This window comes from Seriola lalandi, unplaced genomic scaffold (genome assembly GCF_002814215.2).
Source record: "Seriola lalandi dorsalis isolate HSWRI2012SDOR001 ecotype SW California unplaced genomic scaffold, Sedor1 jcf7180002052274, whole genome shotgun sequence".
NCBI lineage: Eukaryota > Metazoa > Chordata > Actinopteri > Carangiformes > Carangidae > Seriola > Seriola lalandi.
The window spans coordinates 3,359,064-3,373,875 of NW_019522827.1; the positions used below are offsets into that span (position 1 = coordinate 3,359,064).

At 40.1% G+C, this 14,812-nt stretch overlaps 1 protein-coding gene across 1 annotated transcript in view; it reads left to right on the top strand.

Annotated features, from left to right (window-relative positions):
• The window catches only part of LOC111650354 (unconventional myosin-IXAb-like), a 162,435-nt gene that overhangs the window by 85,289 nt on the left and 62,334 nt on the right, over positions 1-14,812 (top strand). The window contains exons 6-7 of the mRNA XM_087172357.1: positions 8,954-9,054; positions 9,977-10,103. Coding sequence (XP_087028483.1) covers positions 8,954-9,054; positions 9,977-10,103 — 228 coding nt within the window. The remainder of the gene's footprint in view (positions 1-8,953; positions 9,055-9,976; positions 10,104-14,812) is intronic.

The following is a 14,812-nucleotide window of genomic DNA, read 5'->3' on the forward strand; positions in this document are numbered from 1 at the left end:
AAATACAGATTGCTCTGTTGTGTTTCCTGTCAGATGAAACTGGATTTGTGTTATTGGGAGAAGCTTTGACAGTCACCAGCGAGGTGTCCATCCAAATGTAGAACAAATTTTAATTGAATTTTGAGAAAATCTGCGAATGGAAGTGCGAGTCGATGCACGTCCCATCCACTATGTTATAACATGAGAAGTTGGCTCATAAAGATAAACAGCTGGTGGCTTAAACTGTTGATGAATAAGAGGACGCAACAAGATGACGCACTTTCCTTTGCACTTCACATTTTGCTTTTATCGATACACCAACATTTCCACCTCAGCCAAGTGTAAAAACTTTTTTTTGTAATATTTTGTATAATGTGTTATTTTATTTTTCTGAATGTCTGTCGTTTCCACTCCACTCATTTATTTTTTTTATTTTTATATTTTTATATTTTATACGATCACTGCTAATCAGTGTGGCTGGATATTCATTGTCAATGCTTTTTGAAAGGGCTGGACACCATAAATACAATTCTTATTTACAGTATATGTGATTTTATGTCACAATATTAATATAGATTGTGATGTAATACATTTTCTGTAAAATCAAATGACACATTGTTAATGGTTAAAATAATCAGACAGTGTCTGTTTTTTTTACCAAGTATTTACCTGACAAAGTAAAATCCAATAAGACTATATAACAGTCCTGCTCATTCATTTGTAACATTACCCACAATGCCCTGAATCACCCAGACATACGGTACTGATAGTCAACAAATTTATAGTCTCATATCATCACATTACCCATCCCTGCTTTTGAGTTTTAAAACCAGTCAAATAGCAAATAGTAAAGGTTTGGCATCAGGTTGATTATTTACAAACTCTTTTATCAAATATGTCCTGATTTAACTCTTAACCTTTTTCAAACAATGAGTGTCAGAGAGGCCCGTCTACTGGTGACACATCACCATGTGAAGAGTCACAAACTGCTTGTCTTGACATTACTTATTCAGTGTGGTCGCATGTCATTTGTCAGCAGTTACCAAAGGCGATAAACCAGCATTACTTATAGAATTACAAGCTGTTTAATGTTAACAAGTTGTAGGACAAAAAGATAGTGTGACCAGTACAAAGAATTAAAGAGATCTGATTTGTGATTTGAAGGAAACATTGTGAAGTTCAGATTTGACTTTGTGAGTAGATTTAAAGACGTAATAACCATTTTCTCTCTTAAAAAATGATGAACATTCATCTCAAATGCAAGAAAAGGATGAGTTATGATTAAAGAATAAAGCCGAGGCACCTTGTAGAGAGATAGATGGAGACTCAGGAGATGATGATAGAAAATCTCTCTGTCTCCCTTAACTCCTTTTCTGTCCGTTGGATCTTATTCATCATAACTGGAACACTTCTCTACGCTGAAGTGTTGATTGCATCAGCCCAAAATCTTTCTGCCCTTCATCTGTGTGTCTCTCATGTGTGTGTGGCTGAGTGTGTTTATGTACTTGTGTACATGCCAAAAGCCCCCACATGTGTGCATCTTCTGCAGTTGGCAGCAGACGTGTGCAGGATTCATACCCCCCCCCCCCCTCGTATGGCAGCTCACTGGGGAAGCAACAAAAAAAATGTTCTTTGTTCATCTTTTCTGGCTTCCCCAAAAAAAAGTAACAGTTTTTTTATTTATATTTTTTCCTCGTCCTGCCTTAATCCCCACAACAACAAACCCCCTCCTCCTTCGCTGCTGGCTGCCTGTTACTATGCAGCTCTGTTTCCATGGCAACAGCAAAACTCAGGAGTTAATCTGGCACTGGCTTTCTCTCGTGCAGAGGGCGCCGATGGTCGCGTGTGTTTGTGTGCACGCGCGTATGTCTGAGCAAACACACACACATCTTATACAAACAGTGTCACAAAGGAGTAAAAATGATTACCCATATTTAGCTCTCTTCCCTCTCTAAGACGTTTTTTTGTTGTCTGTCGCTGTGTCTGTCTGTTTCTCAGCGGTGGAACTTACTGCCTTGACTCAAGTGCTTAAAGCGATTATAATCAGTAGTGTATCAAAGCACAACATAAAAACAGTTTGTCAACGTGAAAGGGGGTCACACACACACATAGCGATGAACCAACACAGAAACATCACCTGATTCTGCTGCTCCACTCGCTTTATAGTTTGTTTGTTTGTTTTGTTTGGCTGTTGTTTTCTGTTTTGGTTCATTCTCACCGCTCTCATTGTGTCATTTCCAGCCGCAGCAAGTCTGTCGCTGTTTTCACTGTAAAATCTCAAAAAAAAAAAAAAAAACCCACTGTACACTACCTGCCCACCACCAGACAACAGACAGACACAGTCAGACAGCAGCGGGTGAAGCTGCAGAGCTGGACATTTCCCTCAGGAGATGGAAGAGACCAAAACCAGAGCCAAAAGAAGAGTATTGAGTATTGTTTGACTTGCATTCATCAGGTGACACAAACACGACTCCGAATAAAGGATAATGTTGCTCCGTAACTGCTGCATGTGTAAATAAGCAACTGTTTGCTCACAGGTTCACCACATCAGTGTAGAAGGTGATGATGTCTCAGTGTTGTGTTTACAAACAAAAAAAAACAAAAAATCCGTTTTTTTTGCAGGTTTAGGATTTCAGTTCTGGTTGATTTGGTGACACCTGCAGTTTCCATGGTTACGGCAACAGCAAACACTTGTTACGTAGTTTTGTCAATCAGTTCACAGTGCAACCAAACAAACTTGTGCTAATTTTAAAAAAAAGGTCAGTCAAAAATAACCATGGCAACTGCAGTTACCTAAGTTACTTAAGTTGGACTTTTTAGTAGCAGCTACTTTTCTACTGTTGTGTTGCTATTTTAACTCAAGTAAAAGATCTGAATACAAAGTAAACGTAGTGTAAGAAACGGGGTTATCTCTCCACGAACAAATACAGATGCAGATCGTGCGATGTCTCGTATCCACCGTCATCTCTGATCAGTTCACATCATGGATTCATTTATTGCGGCTCCGGAGATGTGTGTGTCTGTTTGTGTGAGGATTAGTAATTTTTTCCTCCCACATTAACAGCATGTGTAATCTCTCTCAATCTCTCTCAGTCTCTTGTGCGTTTTCCTGTGTGTAATTGTTGCCTCTTTAACCCCGCTCTGCCTTGCTTCCAGATGACAAAGAAATCGCACAAGCTCCACTGGGACAATTACTATGAGAGCGAGCTGGTCAGTATCACGTGGATGACAAGCTGTTTGTGTGCGTCTGTGCTCATGGGTGTGTCGTGGTACTCGGGGTTCTTTGGTGCCAGTCTTGGTCTTGTTCTGTCTCAGCTGTCCACACTCGTCTGCTTTCACTGAACTGGACTAAAGATGGAGGCGACCTGGCCTGACCTCAGCTGCTCGTGCTCCATAAAAACTGTTTGAAGGGATACCTTAATGTCATGATTTTACTGCATTTAGTTAGTTGTTAATTCTAAAGGATTTATTTGCTGTTGTTTACTTTCTCATACTAAATTCAGTATCTCATTTAAAGTGAGGTACTTGAAGGATTGGAGACTGATAAAAGACTGATGGCAAAAGTAACTAATAATTTACTATGTGTTTTGGAAATAAAGCCAAGGAGTATTGTAACTAACAAAATGGAGCTCTTACATTATTCATTTCTTTTCGAAACCGAAGGAGCATGACAATATACAATATACACTGATTAACCAAATAAAATTCAAACATAAAGGAATCCCTTTAAACTAAATTTTGGCTTTGGATGCTTTGCTGTTGGGAAATTGGCGATGCTGTCAAATCTGGAAACCACCATCTTTAAAGGGAAGGTTCAGGACTTTACCTTCACCACTACATTTACATTTCTTATGTGACACACAGTGCAGGAACGAAACATGGACAGTGTACAGAGGACAGACCAGCATGTTGTTAAATTCAAGGTCAGAGAAGAAGAAGAAATGAAAAGCAGGAAATACTGGAAAACTCAGAGCATTTTGATCAATAAATGTAATAAATGTAATAAAGTGACCACAGTGGGAAAGGTCAGTGCCATGCTGACATGAATACTGTAGATGACCTTAGATGAACTCAAGATTTTAAGGGTTTAACCTTTCTTTGCAACGCTAGTGCCAGTGAGTAGGGGTGCATATTGGAAAATTAATATTTGAGAATAACAAGCCAGTAAGTTTATTTTGAGTTTAAAATCACACAGTGTCAAAACACTTGACAATCAAAAAGAAAGAGGACGATAACAGAAAGAGGAGATAATATTAGTGGGGTTTGGCTCTTTTAGTGGGAGAGGTAAAGAGGTACATAGATTGCTTATAAAAATAAAACGAAAATCTTACAACAATATATCAGCTGGTTATGTCAAAAACATGTAGTAAGCGTAAACAGGAAACCAATAGTAAGTAAGTAATAGTTTTAAAGAAAGTATAATTTCCTACGCACTGTTTATTCAAGGAGAACATTTCAGTTGTGGTCAACAACCTCACATCCTGCAACTTCCCTCTGAGTGTGTGGTCCATTGTGTGTGTGTGTGTGCGTGCGTGCGTGCGTGCGTGCGTGCGTGCGTGCGTGCGTGCGTGCGTGCGTGCGTGCGTGTGCGTGTGTGTGTGTGTGTGTATGTGCGCGTCTGTTGCTGTCTCACTGGTCTCTGAGCTTGCCACTGTCTTGCCAGCCTCCACCTGAAGTGATTAATGTTTGGTCAGTGGGATTTGTTGTGTATGGTTAAGGGATTCAGTATCTCCTAATAGAAGATTATGTTACTTTGACTTTTCCAATGAGCAAACACTGGACATCAGAGTGGGTCAGTGAAAACACAGCTCATCTGTTAGTCTTACTGTATCTCCCTCTTGACTTTGGCTCTTTGTCTCCTACTTTTTTCAAACCGTTCTTTTATCCAGGAAAGGGTTTCTGAGGACACTCACTGGTTTTTACTCATACGTCAAATTCCTCCAGTTAGAGAAATACTACCCCAAAACTCAATCTTTTGATTAGCAAATACTCAATTTGCGTATTCCTGCAGAATGATCTGCACCTCATAGTCCCGCCAGAAGAAGCATATTTAGCAATTTATTGGCAAAATGAGGATTTCTTGGATCATACTGAACATGTGGATCGACAGTGAAGGAGTGGATTATGCTGCAAGAGTACGGTACAAACTTTCCGAGCCAGCTTACATTATTTCTTACCAAGAGTGAGATGAGAAGATGAATATGAACGTTTTAAATGTGGAGTCATGACGTCTTCAGCCTAGTTTAGATTACAGACTACAGCTTTAAACAGCGATTCCGGCTCTGTCTAAAATTAGAAATTACACCTGTTAACACGTCTAAAGCTGCAGCATTCACACACTGTATCTTCTTTCTGTGACTCGTACATAGACAGAAATGTAACAAAGACTATCTGGTTTTATTGGAGCTTTTTTATTTTTCTTCCTCACTATTTAACAGCTGGGTGGAGAGGCTGTGCCCAGCTCCCCACTTTACCTGCTTCCAAGGAGCACGGAGAAAAACTCAAAACTGTAACTGTCAAAACTCCAGCTACACTTAAAATACGTTTTATTATGTAGGATGATTGTGATGAAAACCACAAGCCAAAACATGGTGGTGTGGAGTGAGGTTGCCAGGTTTGGTACTATCATGGCAAAACCTGTATTTGGAAACACGTGCTATCACTGAAACCACTGTATAGCAGGACTGGACAGAGAGATCGACCATTGTTTGCTAAGAAATATAATAGTTACATCATGTTTTAACATATTTCTGTACATATATGGGTTAGACAAAAAAGGTGTAAATAAGAGGTTCTGTCGGTGTAATTTAGCAACAGAGCCAGCTCAGCTGCTTCCCCAGTCTTTATGCTAAGCTAAGCTAAACATGCCCTGATTCCTCTATATTTGACTTTTTTCATTGCCACCATCTTTTAAATTTAATTTGAGATTAATCATTTATATCTTACACAACGCTGTAATAAATTAATTATTCAATTGTGGCTTATTTGAGTGGTTCCAAACCTTATTTGTCTGATGTACCTGTTATATAACTATCAGATCAGCTCAAGCATCAATTCATAGACCCCACCCGATCATACTGTCTGTACTGTATAAACTTGCCTTAACAAAACACATGAGATTGTTTTGGATCTTCTCATCTCACCCTTGCAAAGAAGCGAAAAAGCACATTTCCCAAAATGTTGAACTACTCCTTTAATGTCTCTGACCACTAGGAGCTCTCTCTTCCTTTTTCCCCTGGCTCCCCTCTCACTCATATTTCTTCCTTAGACAACCCCCCACCCCCCTCACTGTTGCTGACATACTGTCTCTCTCTCGAGGGTCAGTCGATGACCTCATCAGTCTGTGACCTCCACTGTCCAAGGACATGATGTCACTGTCTTCAAACACACACACACACACACACACACACACACACACAGAAGCTCAGCAGCCCTTGACAGCTGTCTGAGCATCTGACCAACTCTTTCAGCCTATTTAACCTTTGACCTCTACCATTGGTCACTGTTCAGGGACGGAGGGAGGTGGGGGGCACCCTGCAGTGAATAGAGACACTCAGCACTTTGAACAGTCACAAGTGTATACAGATTCCAGATGCAACGTCTGGAGCTGAAAATAGAAAAAGTAAACAAATGTGAATTTAAAAGAGAAAAAAGTCAAGTATTTGACTGAAGATCCCAAAGACCAAACATTTTCTGGTGTGTGCAGTCGGGTGTCTGGTTCTGCGCCTCGGTGGCTGTGGGTTTGCATTTTGTGCCTGTTTGGGTGTCTTTGGTTTTTGGTCGTGTGGAATGTCTAGTGACGGGGTGGCATGCTGGTCATTGAACACAAAATCAATCGGGTGCTCTTACGACATAAATCATGATTAAGACATGGGTAAGTAACAGGAAAGCCTCGACTGGATGCACATAACTTTTAACTGGATCCATGAGGGATCTGTTAAAAAGCTACATGTGCATGTGTGAGTCAGCTGGGCTGCTGGCTTCAGGAGTAAGCCTGCACCAGGAGTGTTGCAACTGGCATAAAATAACAATTTCAAATTCTGATGTGAGAAGAACAGATTGTTTCTTAATCATCCCTTTACTGAACTTTTTTTTTTTTGCTTAATACCAATAGCTAAGGTTTTGGTTTTTGACCAAAGTATTCCCCTCGCAACTGATCTCTTTATTTTCTCAACTTCCTTCAACGTATCACATTGTGCTGCTTGGCGCTGAGGTCAAACATACCCGGCAATTTGAAAACCGGCTTTTCCCGGGTCTCGCCGTAGCTCGAGAAGCCTCAAAACCCCCTTTGTTGCAATTGGAGAAGCCCACTGGAGAAGTACGCCTCTTGTTGGCTCTGCAGCTCCTGACAAGTTCTGAGCCAAAGGAAAACAATGGAGCAGCAGAGTCGGGAGTGTTGGATGTTCAAGTGTAGAACAGGCAGATCCAGTGTGGATTATGGGTTCCTGTGTCTTCTCTCGCTGGCCGGTCCCTCTGGTATGTGCTAATTACAGCCTGAGAGAGGCTCGCTGCCGGAGCAGAGACATGCTGACCCGAGCGGAGGGCTTGAGGAGACACACACACACACACACACAGAGTCAACGTACAAGCACACATCCTCACTCTCTAACCCCTTATTTAACACAGGCGCTCACTCATTTAGTATCTCATTCATGGCAACACTCATTCATTCATACGCTCACAAACGACCACTGTATGATATCAGTGTCTCACAGTCTCCACCTACACGGTGTTGGCTTGGCAGGGATTCCCCCAGAAAATGTGTTAACAGAGGTGGTTTCCATCTGTTTAACTGAAATAACCCCTGTAGATTTTTTGTTTTTCCTGAATTTACAACATGCTGCTTTAATTAATTACTTCAAAGCAATTCGATTGGATTGATTAATGATCGTCATCTGCTGAGCTGAGTCAGACGATCGTGACAATGTTTTGTCTCATGTGATCAATTTAGTGTCTACACGGTGGTCTAAACAACGATCCAACTAATTAAATATGTGACCTTTGCTATGAGACGTAGCCCCCGGATCTTCTTGCTGAAGATGAACCAACAACTTGGATTTTAGATTCGTCTTGACAAAATCCATAAAGACTTTCAACTCGACTTTAGCACCAATGACTCATGACTTCACTTCAACATTAGCCCCAAGCCCAACAATTGAAACCGATGTTATAAACAAAGGAAGGACAATCCACTACTCTCCTGTTTCTTGAATCAATCCAACAGACCTTTTAGAAAAGCAACTGGACTGGTTACTTGAGGTTGTTGAAGACGTTTCACCTTCATGTTTATTCAGAAGCCTTTTGGATGAGAGGTGAATCGTCTTCAAGCAACCTCAAGTCCAGTCGTGTTTGTGAAGCTCTAAGAGATATCATGACCTGGATGACTGAGAATCTTCACAGACCATCTGACAGTAGCCAGTCACATCTCATGAGCAGGGAGGAAACAGCAACAGCACTTTATAAGAGGAATATCAAGAGTTATATTGCGATATCCGATAATATCGCGTAATATGCGATATTATAGAGTTTTGAGAGGGTCTCAAATTAGTTTTAGTTTTATTTCTGTTAAAATTAAAATGGCATTCAATCTGGTGAAAGGTCCATGTTGACTTGTTTAAGACTTGAAACACAACATTTAGGAATTGACATGTCATATTCAAGACTTACTTTTAACCTGCAAAGCAATGACTGTGTCCTGCCTCTGATTTATTATCGATGTTATATTTTATAAATAAATTTCATTATCAGATGTTATAATTTCCTCTGACGTTAAAGGAGCCAGACTTCGTATATTGACGTGTGAAACCCAGCTTAGTCAAACACGTGTCGGTACTCATCAAACAAGTTGTAGTGAAGTTGGTGTGTTACATATCCATTACAAAATCCTCTGTGATGCTGATCTCTCTCTCTCTCTCTCTCTCTGTCTTTCTCTCTTCTTCTTCTTCTGTCTTTGTTTGTTTCCACCTGACACCAGCAGGACTGCTTCACAGTGGAGGGAGAGGATCTGAAACACGACTTTGAGCGGCTGCAGCTGGCCATGGAGATGGTCGGCTTCCTGCCTGCCACACGCAAACAGTAAGATGAGCTACAAATGCAAACGATGCCTTTATATAAATGATTGCAGAAACTTTGCAGAAATCCTATCTCATTACATCTCTGTGTTAATGCATTACCAGCTCAGCAGATGCGGTTACATAGACAGTAACATAAGGAAGCTAACTCTGCAATTATTCCTACTCATCTGATGGTGTCGCAGCTAGGCTTGGGCGATATCCGAAATTTAATATCTTGATACAGTCCAAATATCATGATATTCAATATTAATATCATTATATGTTATGTTTCAGGTATAAGTGATGCTGCCAATAAACAGCAGTTCGAACTTATATTTGTCACATGCCAAGGTACAATGTACTGTAAGCAAAGCAGTGAAATGTGGTTCAGACTCTGCAGCAAGGCAGACTGCAAATAAAAAATTATGAAAAATATTGCATATAATGGGAAATATCACAATATTATGGAATATCAATCCGAGCCTTCTCGGGCAGATTTCTCACAGACTCTTGCGGCGTATTGCACGTGTAGTTTAGTTCTTATTGTGTCGTTTCCAGATTGAAATCTTTATAGTGTTGTTTGTAAGGGGATGAACAGATCCTCTGAGGTCGTAGTTAAACTCTTTGGAGATAAACATGCGTCAGTCGGGAAGTGAAACTGTCTTTATCAAGTGTGTAAAGTCGGATTCTTGGCAATGCAGAGCTTCCATTAAATGTAGATTTACAATCCTGTTCGCTCTCTCATTCTCCACTACAAGAAGTATTTAAAGAGAAATAATTTACGTGATAATTTATGGATTTTTTCGCTGTAAGTTTGGTGTAATAAAGAGAACATCCACTCCCTGACTTTCCATTCATTGTAAATCCTGCTCAGTGAGACAGTGGGTCAGTTTGCACAAAATAATATAAATGTGGTAACAATACGTGTCTTTGTTACTCGACAGGATTTTCTCCCTGCTGTCGGCGATCCTCCACCTGGGAAACATCCGCTACAAGAAGAAGACCTACAGGGACGATTCAATCGACATCTGCAACCCAGAGGTGCTGCCCATCGTCTCGGAGCTGCTGGAGGTGAGAGTGTGATACAACCTTTTCACCAACACTAACTCAACAGCATGAAAGCTCAAGAATGGAGCATTAAAGCAGCCACAATCTACATGCTTTATGGAATTAAGTGCATCAAAAACTATTTTGTACAAGATCATTTCATTCTAATTATAATCTGGTTTTCATCTGAAAATAGATCCGCATTGACATGTCTGAGTCAAAAAGTACAGTTCGTTTTGTCTCGCTGACTTTATGCTGTAATGCAATACTCTAAATACTTTGAAGGATAATAAAAATGAAGAATGGGAACAGGGCTTTACCACAGGGCTTGTTTATTCTCCCTAAAGCCTTTCTTTGCCATTTTGTCTCCCTAAGTTCTTCCATTACATGCCCACCCGAGATACTTAAAACTCTCTGGACTTGGTGAACTTTAAAAAACAAGTAGCGTCCATTTAAGCAAAGTTTTCTCTCTGCTCTGTATTCTGTGAGTTTTCCTCCCATATGAGGTTTTTACAGAAAGGCTTTTAGAGAAGAAGCTGAGGGCTCTCTGCATACAAGCACAGCTTGTGGTGACAGCGGAAGTTAAGAGGTGCTTCAGGTCCCAGAGAGCCGTCCAACCATCCAGTACTTCCACAAAGTACTGTTTGTGTAGAGGCTATTTTCAGAGCTCTCGTGCTAGCTGCTGTTGCGTAGGCGAGCTTTCCCATCAGACAGCAACTTGTTGTTCTCCCAGTATCACCTGCATAGTTGCATCATATTTGAATTATTATAGACAAAAAACAGACATACAAATCCCAGCAATGTTTTTTTTTTTGTAATTCTTTTTTCATGACTTGCTTTTGTTTCCTTAATTTTGAGGTGAAATGTTTTTGTAATTTGATGTTTTTTTTGTAAAGTGCTACAGATTTGTGGCTCCTGCGTCACATCTGTGGTTGGTTCAGAACTTGTCTGAATGATTGCAAGCAGATTAGTTAGTGGCAGCACTTTGTCTCTGTAAATAGAGTTCAAATGAATTTCAGCCGACCGCTCACCGACCCCATTATTTAGTTTTATAACCAAAAGGTAAAAGTAAAAGTGCTTGAGACTGTTCATAGACTACAGAATCGAAGCATTGTGCACAGTCTCAGGTTTGTTCATTGTTCCTCTTTTTCCTATTTAAATATATTTCACCATTGTATTTTAACAACCTCACTTCTGTTTTAACTCTGCACGAACGAAAACTGAAAAGTAGTTCTCACAAACAGTCACGAAGGAAAAACTGAGATCATTCACTCCAGGGAAACTGGTTTTACTTCCATGTAATACCGCTGCAATACAAGTTCACATCCTGCCTTTTTAATTTTCTTTTTCGCTTATCCTAAGTAGAAAGAAGTGTTATCATCAAACTGTTCTTCAAGAGTCAAAAGTAGAATTACTCAATAGGTGGCAGAATGACCCCAATATTTATGGTTTACTATTACGTAATAATGTGTCAGCAGTCTTTTAATGTTGTGACTGCTTTATTATTGGGTACAGTAGTTTAAGATACAAAATACTGTTTTATCTGTAAAATCTTAATGTTCAAAGTAACTAGTAAATGCTATGAAGTTAGAAGTACAATATTTAGTAGAAGTGTAAAGTATCAGAAAATGGAAATATTCCAGTAAAGTGCAGCTGCTGTAAAATTGTTAATTAACAATTGTTATTTAAATCCAGTATTGTGAGTAAATGCACTGAGTTACTTAGGAAGGTTTGATCTGTACATACATTTTCCTTAACCACAATCTAGTCAACAAGTGAAGTACCCAACGTACAGTTATCAGTCTGAAGCTGTATCACAGAAACTTTCTAACCCTATCTTAACTGTTTGGTAACCATGGTAACTGGGGTTAGGACCGGATTTAGGAAAAAAGCCATAATAGATTAACAATTCCTGAGTGCATGTTCCTATCCTAATTGAAGATAAGAAAAGTGCTTCACACAAGCTTCCTAACTTCCCCAAATCTTAAATAAACTCTCCTCACTTTAGCATAATTGTTAATCTGTCCTCACTTTCACTTTTCCACCACTTAGTAAACGTATTTTATCCATATGGCTGCTCTTTCATTGCTTTTACACAACCAGTAAAATGTCAACAGGCACAATTTATTTATTCAGAGGCTTATGACAAAACGCTTGTTGGTAGATACAGGCAGATCCTGCCGAGCCGCTACGACCAGCTTCGGAGAGGCCGACCCGGAGACATTGGGCTCTCCCGGTTGTGATGCAACTGACAAATGCACTTTGTTTTTTTCTTTTTTGCTAATGGATATTCTTCAAGTGAAGTGTCCGTTTTTCTTTTTTCTTTTTGAATCTAAGGGGTTACAACAGTACATCAGAGATAAGACAGGATTCCTAAAGTTAGTTGCTCCTGTAATATCTGTAATTTCAGAAAAATGTTACTTTATTTGTCTTAACTAAAGACTTAAGATAGGAAGGTTCTTTAAAACAGCCTCTGGTCTGTGGGTTCAGACTCTTTATTGTCCACATGACAAAGAGACACATGGAAAAACATGGAAAAACGTCCCACACAGCGTTTATAACTTTATAGTGTTTAGCTGACTTTGGGCTCATTCTTGACACTAAGTATAGACCACACACACACACACACACACACACACACACACACACACACACACACACACACACACACACACACACACACATCGGAGCACAATGTGAGGACAGCTCAAACATCCACATGCTGTTCTGATTTACCTCAGGACTGAGCGATGGTGTCACTTCCCAGTCCCTGTTACAAACTGCAGCGATTAGCCGGATGTGCTTGTTGAGTCGCTGACAAAACAATGTCTGAAGTGTGCCGGAGACTCCTGTCAACAGCACAGCAGGGATGTTATGGCTGTGGAGATCCTGCCAGGGTTCCCCCCTTTAACATCCAGACTGGTCTCTCTGACTCCGCAGAGGTCCAGAGTGGCAGTGACGTGAGCTCAGCCACATGCTGGCCACATGGTCAGGGGGCTTGGTGTTTTAAGTTCAAGTTTATTTGGATGTCTGTTAGTTGGTGCAGAGGCAGCGGTTACGTGTCCTGAGGGACGTATAAAACATTCTTACAGTGAAGAAGAAGAAAGAAAGGGAACTAGAATACAGCTTCATGAAATCAAATAGTCACAATTAAACAGCATTTTGAAGGAATTTTACCTCTTTAATTTGGAAACATTCCTGCTGAAACTTGTTTTGTTTTTTTGGGATGAGAAAGGGTAATAGTAAAACTGTTAAATGATGTGATGGGGGTGTGTAGGGGAAATATCTGTTGGTTTTATTAGTTTCATGAAGTCTCTTGATGAAAAAAATATAATAATTGTAACTTGATAAAAGGCTTGTACAGTATTTACTGTGATTTTCACTTGACGTGCCTTTGAATTACTTTTAAATTTTAATTTGCTGGATTCTTGGATTACAGATAGATGTAAACACCAGACACTCATGTTTTATAGATGATGTATGACTCTATTTTAAAACCCCTTTGCATAAGCGAGACTGGCGAAATGGCTAAAATACAGCAGGTTGTTGAGGTTAGCTAAATGTAGTTTTGTGTGAGTCATGCGCGGCTGGAACCGCTTCGAGGGAAAGCTCAGCCAAAGTGCATGCACGCCGGCTTTATGGAGGTCGTAATTTGCATGAAACGCCCAGTGCTGGAGTCGGTCTGTGATTCACTTTAACATGTAAAATGGTTCAGACAGGATGAGATGTGAACCGCTGCTCTCACTGCCACTGTGGCAAACCAACGCGAAGCACCTCTCGAGGAGAACTGATTGGCACGAGTGTGGATTGATGCATGAATAGGAACGAAACTGGCCGGGACCTCCTGTTTCCTGTGGAGGTGGAACTGGAAGAGGAAGTAGAGCTCATAGGGGCTGATGGACGGCTGACAGACTTCATCCTCCGAGCCTTGGAGCTGAGTGATTTGACCTAACCAGAAACATTCCTGCGCAGAATAGACACCAGTCCAGAGAGAGACGCGCAAATCCCAGTAAAGCGCTGAATTTGTTGATGGTATTTTAATGCTGAAAACACACCAGATCAGACCAGACCAAAGGTTTTGTTCATTCACCACAACCCGACATACAGTAGGCCGATGCATTGTGATAAAGTGCTGTCAGGTTTTTGTTTCATTTCCCTCATCAGTGAACAGGAAATAATCAGGAAATGGTGGAAAATATGTTGTTAAAGGTAATTAAATATGTTGTGCCATAGTGAACAAGCACAGTATTTTTATTCCTCACACAGTCAATGTGCAGTAAAACAACCATCAGTCAGTGTTATAAGACTTTGTTCCAATTAAACTCTTGTATAATAGTGTTTAACAGTGTTTATTTAGCAAACTGTTTGCTGGCTAGGTAGCAATGAGTGAGAAACAGTAGCACAAGCATGATGACGTGAACACTCGCAAGTTGTAAACATGGCAGTCTTTCCCATCATTACCTTCTCTTCCACATGGCGAGTGCAGCATCAATGCAGATATTAAAAGTTTTTTTCTTTTCTACAATAGTATTTAATGTCAAATTTATCGGTTCCCATAGTCTCTTTTATTTTTTTATTTATTTAGGAGCAGAAGTTCTGCTTTGTTCATTATTGAATATCAAAACCAGTTGGTGATTGACACTGACAACTGAATATGAAGTGTGGCAGTGAGTGACTATTGTTTTAAAATGAATGTTTCTTTTGAACAGATGTACAGTAGGCGTCCTTGGCGA